Source organism: Haliotis rubra, unplaced genomic scaffold, assembly GCF_003918875.1.
Source record: "Haliotis rubra isolate DU_JTF1 unplaced genomic scaffold, ASM391887v1 Scf1207, whole genome shotgun sequence".
Classification (NCBI taxonomy): Eukaryota; Metazoa; Mollusca; class Gastropoda; order Lepetellida; family Haliotidae; genus Haliotis; species Haliotis rubra.
In genome coordinates, this window is record NW_025765123.1 from 179,968 (window position 1) to 198,622 (window position 18,655).

At 40.3% G+C, this 18,655-nt stretch overlaps 1 protein-coding gene across 1 annotated transcript; it reads left to right on the forward strand.

Moving 5' to 3' along the window:
* The first annotated feature begins 6,533 nt into the window (after positions 1 to 6,533).
* Positions 6,534 to 13,274, forward strand: LOC124264612. The gene is made up of 4 exons (XM_046699361.1): positions 6,534 to 6,662; positions 9,031 to 9,127; positions 9,439 to 9,459; positions 12,293 to 13,274. The coding sequence occupies exons 1-4, from the start codon at positions 6,534 to 6,536 to the stop codon at positions 12,604 to 12,606; spliced, it is 561 nt and encodes a 186-aa protein (XP_046555317.1). The 3' UTR covers positions 12,607 to 13,274.
* Positions 13,275 to 18,655: the final 5,381 nt, after the last annotated feature.

Here is an 18,655-nt window from a genome sequence, read left to right on the forward strand (position 1 = left end):
GTGCTGGCAGTGCTGTGCCTATTTCTATAATCACTACACCAGCACAAAACAACGAATGTATGTCCATTAGATTCAGTTAGCATGCCAATATACTAATTAACACTCTGAATACAGCAAGCATAAAGTTCTATATCCGTGTATGTTGCGTTGTTCGTGCAGTAATGCAATAGTGTCGCCTGGGGATAAATCCTCATAATAATGATCTTACGTGCTAATTTTGTAGACTTATCAGTAAATTGGATATTTCTTTAATGCAAAAAACAGTCCCTGTATTAAATGTCTATAATAAACATCACTGCTGAAATTTACTACTTTATGTCCTGTGGAAAAAGCATTACATTAGTGGCATCGGGAGATAAATCCTCATAATAATGTTGATACGTATTAATTTTGTACGTTTATCAGCAAATAGGTTATTTCTCTTATCAAATGCCCATAAAAGTGAAAAACACGGCCCCTGCATCAAATATATATAATAAACATAAACATCAACAAAATCTGAAACTGTCAGTCTGATAAAGTGTTTTATATCTTGTAAGGAATGAATAGTGAGTGAATGGAGTTTTACGCCGCCTGCACAATTACCTGCTTTATCAAGACACAGGACACAGTAAACATCCTTAACAGAACAACCCATGTTGATGTTGGGAACTGAACCCCCGGCAAACTGCGAGAGAAAATGCCTTAGCCACTAGCCCACCCCATTACTCGTTAAACATGTTCATAGATGCAAAGGTACGTCAGGAAAATACGTGACAGATTGGTTGACGTACAATCTGGGCCTCTACAATCGTCTATGTTCTACCCGATCTTGACGGGAACACTAAAAACCAGAGAACATACTCCGTTCCAGAATCAAGAATTGAGTTAATCCGGTTGATTTCACCACAAGAAACGGTTTTATCCGAATTAACGAGGTCCGACTATATCGTATCACCTGGTCACACCTGAAGACCGACTGACTGTACTCACTCTCTCATCCCTCCCAGGTTATGGGGATCCTCGCCATGATGGGCGAAATGTTCCTCACGAAGAAATACGTCTGCAAGCGCTATAATTTCAGATTCGATGTAAAAGAGCTTTTCCAAATTTGCCATAGAAGTAAATTTGCCTTTGTTGGCAGAGCACACAGCCAACAAGGCAAAAATAACCAGCAAACGCTTCAATATCCAAGCCATTTCTGGTTGTGCGTCTATGCTGGAAAGTTTGGCATCAGATGTTGGCATATTTTGATGACGTAGAGCTCACGAGCACGTGGCGCGTGAGTTGGCCGCACAGATGGTGTCACCATTGTTGGTGGGTTATTGGAAGTCGATTGTACAGGTACTCCATACACAACACTGTTATAAGCCTGTAGACGTGTCGGAGAGAATACGAGTTGTCCCCCTTTAGTTTGGACGACGACTGAACGTTGGACGAAGACACCGAAGATAAATCCGAATAGTTACTCCGCACCAACATGCCTTTACCAAGCACTCACTAGGCTCACTCACTTCACTTGAACTGGTTGAGCAGGACTCGATTGCACCATTTCTTAGCGAACTGGTTGAGCGAGTTAGTGTAAGTGAGTTGGGTTTTACGCCGCTTTTAGAAATATTCCAGCAATATCACAGCGGCGGACAACAGAAATGGACTTCACACATTGTACCAATGTTGGGAATCGAACCCGGACCTTCGGCATGACGAGCGAACGCTTTAACCACTAGGCTACCCCACCGCCCCGAAATGGTTGAAGCAGACACAGTGGGAGTCTGCTTAATATTGTTTGTAGGTTCTTCATCTGGAATGGTACAAGCTTGAAATGTCTCAGTGAACAGTAGTAAAACATTTTATTTGATATTCTATCTTTATGAGGAAGCGCGTCAATATAACGATCGCGTTGAGATAGTAATTCATGTATATCACAGCGTCACACTGATGCAGAATACAGCCTAAATGATTTTTGTGTGCTGAATCTTGGACATTGAGCTTACAAAAATTAGTAACAGTGCAAGTGGCATTTTGGAGACTCCTCGATCCTCTATTACCACCAAATTCCGGCAACATCTTTGGCAACTTGACCTCCTGCACCGCATGTTCATCGATCTAAGTCAATGGAGGCTACCAAATCGCCCTAGCTATGCTACATGTTATGTTATGTTATGCTTGCGTTATGTTATGTTTGTGTTATGTTGCGTGGCATGCTGTGTTGTGTTGTGTTGTGTTGTAGTTGTGTTGTGTTGAATATATTGGAAGATCTATACAAATGGAATTGTTATATGCGAATGTATGCATCTAAACAATATTTTTCATGTGTATATATTCAGGAATAAACAAAATATTGCGGGTGGGACTGCATAGAGACTTTTATAGAGCATGATTATCAAAATAAGGACTTAATTCATATTTTTACAAATAGGCATAAAATGGCGAAGAGAAGGGGAATTATTATATAAGGGAATTATTTTACCTTTGACTTACTACATGATTAGGGTAGTATATAGTGGTTAAAGCGTTCGCTCGTCATGCCAACGACCTCGAGTTCGATTCCCCACATGGGTACAATGTGTGAAGCTCATTTCTGGAATATTGCTGGAATATTGGTATAGCGGCGTAAAATCAAACTCACTGACTCACTAAATAAACAATGACATCGACACAAAAAAGACTGCTTTACACAAACACAACGTGTGTCATTTAGAACACAAATGTTAAACACAAATATACCTTTAACACGTCAACGTATATATATGGGATTTTTACGAGTTAGTGTTGGATTTTACGCCGCTTTATTAACATTCCAAATTCCATAATATTAGGGCGTTGGGCACCTGAAAGGCCACGTGCGACTAACTATCCTCTCTCATAATGATTAAAAGAACAAAGAAATTTGAATGAAATATTGTGAGGGCAAACACCATGAAATACACGCCTTAGACAATACATTCTGTTAAGAGATTTCTGCTGCCCTGCCCTGCCCTGCCCTGCCCTGCCCTGCTGTACTTGCTCGAACCTCTGACGGGCAGTCAGATCAGTCACATGTCACAAGTAATGAGAGCCATCATGCACATATATCATAACTCCATCTATGTTCAATGTTTAACTTCCCCTCAAAGTGTCATCCAGCATCTCTTGTACTATGGCCCCTTGGCTCTCTGTGTGAAAAACAAATGATTTATGATGTACGCATTCACAGTAGATTAACGCTTAGACCCTGAATGTATATAAGTTTGATAGAAACAAACAAACCCATTTAAATTGAAAAGGAGCCCCAGTGAGTTGTGGGAACCTGGGGAAATCTAGACTTGCTTCATTTAGGACTTTTGAATTGCAGGGATAGCTCATCATTAGGGGAACATATATGGTTCAGGGACTGTGAGAGTGACTGCCATTCATAGTTGACATCTAATTACATTTTAATACAATGCTTCATTATGTAATTGCATGAGAAGATAATTTTACTTATTATTATTATTGTTTACTTTATTTGTTAGTATCGTTAATTTATTGTTCATTACTTTTCACGTATCAGCTAGATATTGCTTATATAACTATTCAGTTTTGCCTAAATTCCCATCAGATGATATCGGACAACTTTAGTGGTTATGTAAGAACACAACATGTGACCTGTACATGAGGCAGATATGTTACAGTAAATGAGCTTTTCTTGTAAGGGGGCGTGGCTCTGGCGAGTAAACAAGTCAGAATGTCAGCGTGACAAATGTGACCTTTCTTAGCACGTGACACGTCGTCGTAACATTTGTCAGTGGCGTGTTGCGTGTCTGGGTTATGGGCATAGAAACCCTGAATGTATGGCCTCGTACGACAGACACCAGTGCATACAGGAATCTACAATATTAATCAGAAACAAGGTCGCGGCTTGTATGCGTGACTGGACTGTAACAAAGGTACTTGTCAACATGTTGACAACACTGCCAGCGTAAACAATGCAGCTGGACATCATCAAGATCAAAACTATTCTACTAATTCAGTATAAACTGTCGCATTCAAGCCTGAGCTACATTTCAGTTTATACTTGCTCTACAGTCATCTCAGATTTTTGTGTCCCTACACCTTGGTTGAGTGTGTCCCTACATCTCACTTTTATTGTGTCCCTACATCTCACTTTACTGTGTTCCTACACCTCACTTTATTGTGTCTAGACCTTGCATTATTGTATCCCTACACCTCCGATTTGTTGTGTCCCTACATCTCACTTTATTGTGTCCCTTACACCTCCACTTTATTTGTCCCTACACCTCACTATATTGTGTCCCCACACCATGGTTTATTGTGTCCTACACCTCACTTTATTGTGTCCCTACATCTCACTTTACTGTGTGTCCTACACCTCACTTTATTGTGTCCCTCTCCTATATTGTGTCCCTACACCTCCTGTACTACGCCTTGGTTTATTGTGTCCTTACGCACATTGTGTCCCTACATCCTCACTTTGCACCTCACTTGTGTCCCTACTACCTGTGTCCCTGCATTTATTGTGTCCCTACATCTCACTTTATTGTGTTCCTACACCTCACTTTATTGTGTCCCTACACCTTATATTGTGTCCCTACATTGTGTCCTTCACTTTATTGTGTCCCTACGCCTCACTTTATTTTTTTTATTGTGTCCCTACATCTCATTGTGTCCCTACACCTCACTTTACTGTGTCCCTGTCCACCTCACTTTATTGTGTCCCTATTGTGTCCCTAAATCTCACTTTTTACTCTCTGCCTCACTTTATTGTGTCCCTTGCATCTCACTTTATTGTGTCCCTACACACCTCACTTTATTGTGTCCCTACGCCTCACTTTATTGTGTCCCTACATCTCACTTTTATTGTGTCCCTACACCTTGGTTTATTGTGTCCTGCACCTCACTTTATGTGTCCCTACATCTCACTTTACTGTGTCCCTCACTTTATTGTGTCCCTACATCTCACTTTACTGTGTCCCTACGCCTCACACGCCTCACTTTATTGTGTCCCTAGAACTGCTTTTGCATTACTGTATTCCTTCGCCTCAGTTTATTTTGTCCCTACGCCTTGGTTTATTGTGTCCCTACACCTCACTTTATTGTGTCCCTACACCTTGGTTTATTGTGTCCCTAGACCTTGCATTATTGTATAGCTACGCCTCAGTTTATTGTGTCCCTAGATCTAGCATTATTCTGTCTTTACACCTCACTTTATTGTGTCCCTACACACTTTGGTTTATTGTGTCCCCACCTCAGTTAGCCATCTAACCCACGTGGAAGCTGGGATGGCTGAGTGGGTTAGATTGCTGACTTTTGTGTGCTGGCGATTAGGTGTCTGACTCTGAGGGTGTGGGTTCGAATCCCAGATGGTACCAACAAAGGTACTGGAATGTGTACGTTGCTGAGAGAGTATAATCCCAAATATAACATGCGTTACATATAGAGATGGTGTCAACTAAACTGACGAGCAAAAGAACGTACACAGGTGTAATTGTTGCTGCAATCCCAAATATGCGTTCTAACTAATAAAATTATTGAAAAACATTGATTGTATAGAACGCAACCATCATGTTTCATTTGCCAAAATGCAACCAAAAACATTATGCGTGTTTTGCACGAATGTTTGCAAAATTGTGATTATTGTCCCATGCACCAGCACTTTTCTGACAGAGAGTATAAAACCTGTTTGTCGTGAAGACTAAACAATCACTTGACAGAAATCTCATGAGGAAATGCCAAGATTGACGTAGGCGCAACGAGAACATGCCAAAGGAATGACACAAATGGGTGCTTTCAACAGCGATATTGCAAGGACATTGGGTTGCACAAGACAAACCATAATTCGGCTGTTTAACCGTTTCAGTACGACAGGCCAGACATGTGATCGACCCAGATGGGCGTTCCAGAGTCACAACACCCCAAGAGGATCGCTATCTGCGGGTTATTCACCTACGCAACTGGATGTTGACGGTGACGTCATCAGCAGCCACATCATTGGGTCATCGCGTAAGCCGATTCACAGTGACAAGACGACTTCGTCCTGCTGGCATGTATGGGCCTACCGACCGCTGCGTGGAATGGCCTTGACCTTCCAGCATCGTAGGAACCGTCTGCAGTGGTCATCACTACATCGCTGTTTAGTGTTACAATGTCATTTTGCTGATAAAACACGTGTATTGCAGTGTGCTTCAACATACATTTTCCGTTTCATCAAAAGGTTTTGTTATTTTTATCTTATTGGAAGAAACACAACCTGTGTACTTTCTTTGCACATCAGTTTTATGTACATAGGTATGCGTATGTTTCTTTCTAAACTGAAGCGAATATTTTTATCAAATGAAAATCTCGTCCCCTGTTATTGTAGGGCCCTGGTAGAGCAAATAGGACATTTTTAACTTACACAATCACAATATCCTTCGTTAAATTGGTACTACCCGAAAAACATTTACCAATACGGATGGCGGTTTTCAGACATCACATGCTTAGAAATTGTAACGTTTTACCTATTTTCGTTCCGTTATCATTACAAGATTGATTAAAACAGGTTAAAAAAATGCGGATCATCATCCGATCTTGCTATGCGATGTACCGTGCCTGGAAGTGAGGCACATGTTCGCCAGCAGAGCCCGGCGGCTCTTCCGAGCACCGCCCTTGTACAGCTCTATTCATCATTGCAGACAGACGTTGACAACGGTCGTCAGGAAAAGGTATGTGCACATGGGGGTTTTGAAGGTCGAAGATGTTGGTGTATATTGTGTGGTGCATGGAACTGAAAATATTTTAAATATAAGATGTAAGTAAACAGCTAGAGTCGACATGTTGTCGAGATGAGATGAAACGGGGGTTAACCCTTCAGATGCCATAAAGACATACATGTGTATATGCTCCTTCTTTTGTACCCTCAGTTTTCCCAACCGAACTTTAGCTGATTGTTTTTCAAGCAGTATGGGCTAATAAATCATCAGTAAAGTCAAGTATGCGACAAAGAGATATGAGACTTATGTCATCGTAATCATTTGATGAAAACTGTTCGTAACTTTCATTACATGGTAAAATATCCTGATGATTTTGTGATTAGTTTATACGCATATGTTTCAAACACACCAAGTACATCCATCTGTCACTGCGCATGCCTGTAGTCCAGTACACCTTGACGGGTGTGATGTGTACAAGCAGGCATTGAGACAATAACCCCCGACATTGCTATGCGCATGCCTTGGGGCTAGTACATAAGTAATATCTACCTATGTATGAAAATGACTTGATGGTTGAATTTGGATGAATATTTTAGGGTTATTATTTATTTGCTTCCGGAGTCGTGGAGTAATTCTAGAGACAAATGGATTCCTTCTGTAAGGGGAGTTGTTTCGGGAGGTCTCTATCCCTTGGCTTCTCCACAAGGGCATGTCTGATGTTGTACATTCCTGATGAAGTGGGTGTAGTTGTTGCTGACGTATCGTGTCAGGGTTGCACATATGCTTGGCAGATTGACACAATCCATCATAACGGCGCTCTGAATCAAACAGGACCATAACTCTGATAACTGGAAATAATGAGACTATCCGACGTCATATTTTGAACCCTTCAAACATCGCGAACAGACAATAGGAATACTAGAAGGTAAGATTTGTTGTAATACATAAGGCTATTGAGAAAAGGTTTTGAAAAGGTTGATCTTGTGATTGTGTCATCTGACCGCTAACCTGACTTCAAGCTGGGTCCCAGGTGGTTGTTATGTGAGATCTTGTTGACTGGGTGTGTCTCCATCTCCATCAGAGTCGACTAATGGGTCTCGGATGGTTGCGAGTAAGATCCTGTTGACTGGGTCCTAACTGTCTTCAGATGACTAATTGCGATGGTTGCGATGTAAGATCTTGTTGACTGGGTGTCTCACAACTCCATAACTGTCTTCAGAGTCGACTCGGATGGTCTCGGATGGTTGCGATGTAGATCTTGTTGACTGGGTGTCTCAGAGTCCAACTCCATAACTGATCTTCAGAGTCGACTTATGGGTCTCGGATGGTTGCGATGTAAGATCTTGTTGACTGGGTGTCTCACAACTCCATAACTGTCTTCAGAGTCGACTAATGGGTCTCGGATGGTTGCGATGTAAGATCTTGTTGACTGGGTGTCTTCCAACTGGAGTGTCTCACAACTCCATAACCATACTTGCGTTATGAAATCTTGTTGACTGGGTGTCTGACTCCATAACTGTCTTCAGAGTCGACTAATGGGTCTCGGATGGTTGCGATGTAAAGATCTTGTTGACTGGGTGTCTCACAACTCCATAACTGTCTTCAGAGTCGACTAATGGGTCTCGGATGGTTGCGATGTAAGATCTTGTTGACTGGGTGTCTCACAACTCCATAACTGACTTCAGAGTCGACTTATGGGTCTCGGATGGTTGCGATGTAAGATCTTGTTGACTGGGTGTCTCACAACTCCATACCTGACTTCAGAGCTGACTTAATGGGTCTCGGATGGTTGCGATGTAAGATCTTGTTGACTGGGTGTCTCACAACTCCATACCTGACTTCAGAGTCGACTAATGGGTCTCGGATGGTTGCGATATGAGATCTTGTTGACTGGGTGTGTTCCATCTCCATAACTGACTTCAGAGTCGACTAATGGGTCTCGGTGGTTGCGATATAAGATCTTGTTGACTGGGTGTCTCACAACTCCATAACTGACTTCAGAGTCGACTAATGGGTCTCGGATGGTTGCGATATGAGATCTTGTTGTTGACTGGGTGTCTCACAACTCCATACATAACTGTCTTCAGAGCCGACTTATGGGTCTCGGATGGTTGCGATATGAGATCTTGTTGACTGGGTGTCTTCCATCTCCATAACTGTCTTCAGAGTCGACTGATGGTGTCGGGTGGTTGCGATATGAGATCCTGTTGACTGGGTGTCTTCCAACTCCATTACTTGATCTTGCTGACTGCGGCATGGAACTATATTCACTCATGTATATATTTGTAGCAGTACTAGAATGGATATTGGTTAGGTCTCTGGAGAGAGAAGGGTGTTCAACACTGATGACCTCACCTGTAATGTGGTCATTGTGTTTCAGATGTTCCTTCTGCTCAGTACGAGTCTTCTCCTCCTAGATGCCTTGACGCCTGCCCACGCAGTCGTCACACCAGGTACGATGTCCGCCATCACACCTGGTAAGAAATCCGTCGTCACACCTGGTACGATGTCGCCGTCACACCTGTAAGAAATACGCCGTCACACCAGGTAAGATGAACGCCATCACACCTGTAGAAATAGTCGTCACACCAGGTAAGATGTACGCCGTCACACCAGGTAAGATGTACGCCGTCACACCTGTAGAAATAGTCGTCACACCCGGTAAGATGTACGCCGTCACACCTCGTCATACCAGGTACGATAGTCCGCCATCACACCTGTAGTAAGATCGTACGCCGCCATCACACCTGTAGAAATAGTCGTCGCTACAGGTACGATGTCACACCTGTAGAAATAGTCGTCACACCAGGTAAGATGTACGCCGTCACACCTGTAGAAATAGTCGTCACACCAGGTAAGATGTCCACCGTCACACCAGGTAAGATGTACGCCGTCACACCTGTAGTCATTACATCAGGTAAGATATATGACGTCATATCTGTAGAAATAGTCGTTACACCAGGTAAATATAAGTCAGTAGACTTGCATGCATAGTCGTTAAACACGGTAAGTTACATGTGGCCACACCTGTATTCACAGTTGTCACACAAGGTAATATTCACATAATTACACATGTAAGACTCTGACACCTGCAACCAACGTTTTGTCAGGTTTCATGACTTACACGCAGTTCAACAGGGATTCCCTACACTATTCCGAGCTGAACAGACCTTGATTTATCCCCTTAATGCCGAGCCAGGTAACAATAAGTACCACCTTTTAACGTTGGTTGATGAGACCGGTTATTTAACCATCGACCTTCCCTTAGTTGAGAGGGCGGTGGGGTAGTCTAGTGGTTAAAGCGTTCGCTCGTCACGAGAAAGACCCGGGTGCGATTCCCCACATGGGTACATTGTGTGAAGCCCATTTCTGGTGTCGCCCGCCGATATTGCTGGAATATTGCTAACAGCGACGTAAAGCTAAACTCACTCACTCTTAGTTGAGAAACGTCTTTACGTCATAAAAAAAACTTAGGAACGTCGTCATAGGGTGACAATTACGTAGTTTCTGTGAAGCTCATGGCCCATTAAGTATGGCTTGTCTTGCGTGGTACACCAGACTGTCAGGGCATGTAACGTACACTGTTTTAAATGTGTCACATATTCGCAGAATGTCAGGTAAAGTTCATCTTGTAAACGGATGTACATTCCGATTTGAATAAACATGACCGCCATATGTGTAGACGTGTGTCACGGTTCAGAGGGCAACGTGTACAAAAACTTATCACAAGTCCTATCACACAGCTACAAACTTAACTTGGGTGGGGCGGCTAATTACTGAGTCACTAATCGCTTTATAATGGAGTACCTGGCAAGTAAGAAACCGTTGCGTTTTATTCAGAATGATGAATGCCCTCGTGTCTATAAACTACAAACTATCTCCTTTTTTGATAAAAAAATTCAAATTCCTAAGGCTTTAATCGCTACTTGTGACACATTGGCCGACGATTGTAGACTTGCAAGAGATGTATTGTCTATATTTGTTACAAAGTCTGTATGAAACTGAACCAATCTTGAGTGCTGTATACAATAGCAAGATACAATTAAACCTTCTGAATAAAACAATGACAAACTTGCATTTTACGGAATAGAAGCCTATAATTATTATAGGACAAAGGCTTGGAGCTTACGACAACTGAAACAAGCGAAAAGCGCAGGTCTGCGAAAATGTCTTTTATTATTTTTGTTTTCTCTAGCAATAATTTGTTCAAGCATCTCCAATGTTTACATAATACAGATACATACGACGCACGCAATGTCATATTGAACTGTGTCAACAGGTCACAAAACATAACTGACAATGAGGTACAATAGTCAAAAGATGACAATAATTTTTTAATGCAAAACACTATTTATTACCCTTTGTTGCAATGCGCGCAGGCCTCAAGGTTGCCTAATGTTGATGTTTACAAAGGCTAAAGGAAATTATATTGCTGGGGTGTTTAGCTGTTCAGAATGGATCATTGCTGGCAGGCTTCACAATAATAACAAAAGGGGCGGTCAGGTAGCCAGGTGGTGGAAGCGTTCGCTCGTCTTGCCGGAGACACGGGTTCGATTCCCCACATGGATGTAGTGTCAGAAGCTGACTTCTGGTGTCCTCCGCCGTGTTGTTGATGAGATATTGCTAAAAGCGAAGTAAAACCATTCACTTAGAACAACGGAATGACATCACGAGAATATTATGTATTCCAGGAAATGCCAAGTGCTGTTGTAAAACAAGGGTGTGGCGTGTATTCTGAGTACAGCTGTGTCCAGTCATTCTCTCAACATGACAAATCATATTTGGAAGCTGCACATGCATGAGAATGGTTTTTTTTTCACATGTGCATTTACTTATGCACATTAATTAGGACAAACGTCATAATAAGGACAAGTGTGATATAACCCATGATAACAACTGCCGCTGAAACTAACCTGCACATTTCAGTGACAAGGTTGAGCAGAAGTTGAGTCGGTATGGTTTTTTTTGTCAGTTTATACGATGTGACATGATTGGAAAAAGATCATTGCGTAGTTTCACGGTGCTCTGTATGTGATAATCTGATATACTGCATTGGCCATAACTAAAGCTTCAGGGGCGGATACAGCTTTTTGCGGTCATTTAATAAACTTTCAGGACAAGGTGGTGGTGATAATATGATGTGTGCATTGATTCTCCCTGCCGGTTACCTACCTTTGATGTATTATATGCGTGATATTGCATCAATGCATGATCGTTCCCGCAGGTTCCCAGCAAGAAGAGTTTTATGAGTGATATAATGTGATGTAGCATGGATCGTTCTTCTTGCTTACAAGCCTTCACAGTATTATATATACGTGATCTTGCATGAGTTGCAGGAGTCGTTCTCGTAGGTTACCAGCATGAAGAGTGACATAATGACACAAACCATGTGATAGACTGCCAGTTACCAACGTTCAGTTGGGTTTTTTTCATATTACGTATTACTTGGACCCTTTCATACAGTTACCAGCTTGTATGATTCAGATGCTTGATTGGCATTTTAGAAGATGCTATTTGATGAACTTAAGTTTAGTTCAACCTGATGATGGGGCCAGAACAAGCCATGAAACGTTGTAATAAACAAACAAAAAGATGAAACCCAGAAAATTCTCTATGTTCAGCTTGTATGATTGTTCCCGCAGGTTATGAACCTGCACCACCATGCCTGATGGGTCAAGCCTGCCGACACACCTATAGTCGCAGTTACATGAACAACCAAGTCTTCTGTTGTCCTAATGGACAGGGGATGAGCGTAAACAGCAACGGGTTCACTACACACTGTACATGTGGCAGCAACAGCTTCGTCTCCAACGCAAACTTCGTGAACGGTCAACATATGGGCAGAGTAATGCGGCTCAATATGCAGAGATTTCAGGCAGAGATGGCCGCCTTTAACCGTCGAATGGCACAACTTGGTCAGAACCTTGCCAACATGTTCCGTGGCGGCTTCTGGTAGACGAGCAGGACATAGGTAATTCCGGTATGGTCGAATTTGAAGAAAAGACATTTTCGTTGAAAGGACATGCATCCTCCATATATCATTATGATTACATTCTTATCTACAATAGTATACACAGGGATTGTATTTAAATATTGAACAGAACGATAGCTTTTCGCAAACCATAAACGATTTATTGATTTATATAATGATTCTATAATTCAATGTTTTTAAAAAACGATATAAAGTTGTCAAAGGGAATGCAGCGAGTCTAGTCCGAGTTGATGTTTCTGTTGGTGTCCCTGTTCAAAAAGGATAATGGCAAGTGTTAAAATGTAGTGGCAGTTTCTGTGCTGTCTCCTATTGTGAAACTTGAAGAGAACAAGTTATTTACTATCCAATTTTATCTGCCCAGTTATACACTCTATTTTCTTACATTTGTTTTGACAATAAAACTTCCCCAGGGTTAAAATAAAGGGCTCTAAATGTATTAGTGTATGAGTAAGTGTAACATTATTAAGATTCTCATGACTCTCAGAGTTATTCTGTCAGTAAACATTGCTGTTGATGCCTATCAATAATAATATATATAAAACATTACCCATGAGAAACAAGTCCCTTCAAAATGTCAAACTGTATCTACGTAAGCTATGTCTGTATACCGGTAATAAAGGTTTTCAAAGTGAGTAATGTTTTATCTGTGTGGTGTTTGTATTTTTTAAATGACACATGAACATAATTTGAGCAATATCTTGGGAGAGGATGGCTAGACTGTATTTAGGGCTATGGAGAGGAGAAATGGGTCAAGTGGAGACAGCAGGAAAGAGAAAGCAAAATGAAATACAATACTGTCGGTGTATGCATACTTTTCAATGCAGACTATGACACTGGACCTATACTTAAAGGTTTGTGAGTAACACTCCCACAATACAAGAAACACTTCTCTATTTAGCGCAGTTACACTGACTTGCCATTTACCTGGCCTGGATACCCTTAAAGCTAATTTGCTACAGCTGGCTACCTCACTGTACAGACAGGGCTCTAGTCTGTTAGTCTGAGACAAGTAACAATCCATACAGACTGTAGCTGTCTTATGAACAAGGGAAGGTAGATGCTTTATACCAAAATTTCAACATTTTCCATAACCACTGGTCCAAAATGATCTGTGGATCGGTTACACAAAGGTGAATAACACTGAGAAACATGTTAACAAAGCATTTTTAATTCCAATAACAGTTCATTTATGCATATTCATATCACAGAAGGCACTGAAAGGAAAACCTTGTTAAAATAACACACTATTAAATAGGTTGTAAAGATACATAAAACCATTAACATGAATAAGGTTTAGCATAGATAAAGATACAGGTTACAAGCCCTCTTCACTGCTACTCACACTAATGTAGCACAAACACATTCAACTCTTTCATCACAGATTAATCATGTTAGCAAACACTGCACTTATGAAAAGCCGAACAACAAAGCAAAGATATTTTCTACCCAAAATGGTAAAATGTTTTATAATTTGAATCAGGTACTAGTAAATAACATGAAAAAGGAAAAGATCATTTGATATGTTTAAATAGGCCCAGAAACAACTCATCCATTAGCATGTTTAGCATAACAGAGCAGGACCTGGAAATACGGTTAGTTTTCTCTGATGCTGTTTGGAAGATATTCTGGAATTCCTCTCTAATACCTGGAAAACACAACAAGCTAAATTTAACTAGTCCATAACTTGGTTAGTCAATAAAGATACAAAAATAACATGACTGACTGACTGACTGAGTTTAGTTTTACGCCGCTTTTAGCAATATTCCAGCAATATCACGGCGGGGGACACCAGAAATGGGCTTAACACATTGTGCCCATGTGGGGAATCGAACCGGTCTTCATTGGATGAGAACTAAAGGCTTTAAACCACTAGGCTAAGCCACCCCAAAATAACATGAAGACAAAGTCATCAATATCCCCCGCAATGGCAAAATACTCTTCATGATTATGTCTACGAGTTATGATTATGTCAAATATTTAGGTGTGTATATAGAAAAGTGGAAGGAGAGTATTGAAAGGTTTTTAAAGTTCTGCTCCCGAAAGGAGCACTATCACCAATTTCAGTCTAAGACAAATTTGTTGCCATGGAAACGTCAAAAATATTTTATTCAGAAATCCAAAACTACCAAAAGGCACCAGTACACCACCAGATCTATCTATGTGCCAAGTTTGGTGAAGAAATATTGAACGGTTTTAGAGTTCTGCTCTGGAAAAGAGCACTACCACCAATTTCAGTCTAAGTCGAACTTGTTGCCATGGAAACGCCAAAAATATTTTATTCAGAATTCCAAAACTACCAAAAGGCACCAGTACACCACCAGATCTATCTATGTGCCAAGTTTGGTGAAGAAATATTGAACGGTTTTAGAGTTCTGCTCTGGAAAAGAGCACTACCACCAATTTCAGTCTAAGTCGAACTTGTTGCCATGGAAACGCCAAAAATATTTAATTCAGAATTCCAAAACTACCAAAAGGCACCAGTACACCACCAGATCCATGCATGTGCCAAGTTTGGTGAAGAAATATTGAACTGTTTTAGAGTTCTGCTCTGGAAAAGACAAATGTGCACGGCCGGACGGACGGACAGACGGACGGCCGGAGTCCATTTTAATACCCCCCGCAAAACGCGTTGCAGGGGATAATAAGATAATGTAGAAGTATTAAAAATGGTGAAAGGTAGCAAGTCTATTACTATTATGTGTGTAAAATATTTAATATCTTAAACATTTATTATGGAGGATCATTTAAATGAACAAAACATTTTAGAGAAACGGCAAAATGTTTGGAATGACTGACACATTCATATTAAGTCATCCACACATGTCCTTTATAACGCTGCAACATACAATCATAGGTGCTATTAATCAAGTTACAAGGCTCAAACACACCTTTTGAGGTAAAGCTCTTTTCAATGAAAGGAAAACATTTCAATTTCCACAAAACATCTGGGAAATACAAATACATTACTCGGTTATAAGGCATCAAATTTCAGTATTCATCTTATACATTGGAGCACAGGGGTTCGAATCAATGTCTTGACAATAATTTTTAAAAATAAAAATCTAGATTTTTGCAACTGTATATTGTTTTAATATGTTATGAGTAACTTATATTTAAAATTTAAAATCCATTTCTTCACCGATTTCGTTCAAATTTGAAATATAAGTTAATCATAACATATAAAAACATTATACGGTTGCAAAAAATCTAGATTTTTAATTTAAAAAATTATTGTCAAAACAGTGATTCGAACCCCTGTGCATTGGAGGAAACTGCCTATGATACCTAGTTGAAACTACTTCTTGACATACTTTCTTTTCAGTTCCATGTCAGTAAAGAGTGAGTGAGTATGGTTTTGCGCCACTTTTAGCAATATTCCATGGTGGGGGACAACAGAAATGGGCTTGACACATTGTACCCATGTGGGAATTCAAACCCAGGACGAAACGAGCCAACGCTTTAACCACTAGGCTACCCCACAGCCCCAAACAGGTTCTGTGGCTGCCTCATAGTCTCCTTACATCAGTAACATGTATGATGACTGTTTCAGCCACAGTAATATTGTAGGAATATTGCTAAAAGTGGGGTAATACTGAACCACCTCACATGTATGTGTACATTGTTAAAAATTAAAATACATTTTAAAAGGAGTAATGGATTTTTATAGCTTTTGATGCACTAAATCAACACTATCCATAAATAATCATTTCTTGTAAACAGGCATTTGTAAATCTATGAAAACCATATTTTACTGTAAAAATATGAAATGTGATCAATTCTAAAATAATATCTATATCCTACAGAGCACTCAAACTTTGTTTTGTAAACAAACATGATATAAAAACAAATACATACTTCACAGAAGTTTTTCTATTGCTTTTTGTCAACAAATTTCTCAAGAATAGCTGCTCCTGAATGGTTACACATCAGTGATAAATGAAATCATATAGAATGTCAACAGTGAATTACATAGTGAGTGGACAGTATAATGCAGTACCTAGTAAAGTTGAAACTTCTTCCTGAATACTGATGAAGGTATGACAGCCCACCGCTGGAGATAATTAATCCAGCACAGGAGTGGATGAGATCACAATGCAGTGTTCCAAAGGGCACATGACAGTCAATCCATCGTTGTCACAACTCTGCTAAAAGTTATATATAAGGTCCCATATTCAATTAGTACATCAGCAAGGGCTGCAGAATCCCAGGAAAAGTTTTGAAGGTGTAGGGTTATTCCCTCCTCTACCTAGTCAATTCTGTGCATAGTGAACAAGGGACCCTCAAAATCAGCATGGTTTACATACTTACTGATATTGAACTAACAGTAATTCATACTTCTGGTTTGTTCAATACAGGCTGTTAAATGTTAGTTGACAAATACCTGAATATACCTCTGAACCACCCATAAAATCTTCAAATACAGCCATGTCATGAGATCTGAACCTTGCTCAGTGACAGGAGTCTTGATTAATTGGCAAGTTATTATGACATTGTATATCATATGATACTAGTATATTATTATTCAGCAGAAAGCATGGCTTCATTTCCCTGAGTGATTAGACTATCTGCAATAAAACGTATGATTCATCATGTCAGTCCTTACATCCTTGTAACAATTTCTGTTTGCACCAGAACACTCACTACTTAATCAATTAACTGAAGCTTGTTTGATATCAAACATGTAAAGGCTAAAATAAATATGTTTGAGTTCAAGGTATTTTACTTTTCATAACATTGAAATGTAAATAAAAAGTACACAATGCAAACCTTGTCTGGCTTATTAATATAATTTGGAAAAGTCAAGCAAAGGTGAGGTGATGTGAGGTGAAATTGGGTTTAACGTCGTACTTGAGAATATTTCGCTCATATGAGGACGTGCATGCGTGTGTAGGCGTATGTGCGGCTGCTTGTACTAGCCCAGACTTAAGCTGGTTTTATAGTGCTAGCCCACTGAGATACCATGCCACAGTGAAGCATGAATACCCCACTCAGACACATTATACTGACTCCGAGCCAACCAGTCCTTGTTGTACCCATTAATGCCGAGCGCCAGGCGGGGACCAACAAGTACCATAATTTAACGTCTTTTGGTATGACGCTGTCGGGGATCAAACCCGCGACCTTCCGCTCTCCGGGCGGACGCTCTAACCACTACACCATGAAGGCGGTCCAAGCAAAGGAGGGCCAACTGTGAAAATGGAGGGTTACACACAAACCAAGTGACAGAGCGAACAAAGCAAATGCCTACCCTATCCTTATTAGGAAACAAAACAAATACCTGAACTTGATCCAGGAAAATGAGCAAAACAACGGTTCCAAAGACCAAAACATTATTGACAGGGTAATCAATCTGGTTAAAGAAAACCTCCCTGATTGAGTGAGTGAGTAAATATTGCTTTATGCTGCAAAAGCAATTTTTAAGCTATTTACGACAAGAGATGCTTTTTGTTTTACAGTATGTCAGACTGTAAGTGATGATGAAAATCACTAAAATTTCAATGAAATATCACATTTATGGGTAAAAACTTACGTTTGAGATAAAAATGTATACCTTGTTGAATAGTTCTATTTCTTTTAAATATGCTAAAATCGTCTGGTTCGAAACTGTTTTACAAAGCTGAGATAAGTTTGGAACATCACCATAAAACAGTGTCTGATATCAGCAAAATCAGCACATTCAAGTAAAATCTGATTAATACTAATTGATCTATGGCATGGGATGCATTTAGGTGGATCTTCTCCTTTCAATAAAAACAAATGTGCATGGTAACTCTGTCCTATACAACATCTCCATATTACCACTTCATCTTGATGGGCAAGTCCAGTTAATGGATTCTCTCCTATGTTTGGTTTAATGGAATGAAGCTTATTTGTCACTTGGTCATTCCAACTCTGCTGCCACTGATCTGTTACATACTGGCAGATTGCAGGTATAAGGTCAGTGTAAGGCATTTTAGTGTTGGAAACCTCTTATGCCAGAGTGGCTAGGAATCCAGTAAAATACAGTAACTTT

Bases quoted from the DNA above. Each gene is read 5' to 3' on its own strand.
- LOC124264612 (XM_046699361.1), top strand. From the start codon at position 6,534: ATGCGATGTACCGTGCCTGGAAGTGAGGCACATGTTCGCCAGCAGAGC. The intron at 9,128-9,438 runs GTAAGAAATCCG...ATGTCACACCTG, and splicing joins GATGTCCGCCATCACACCTG to TAGAAATAGTCGTCACACCA. The intron at 9,460-12,292 runs GTAAGATGTACG...TTGTTCCCGCAG, and splicing joins AGAAATAGTCGTCACACCAG to GTTATGAACCTGCACCACCA.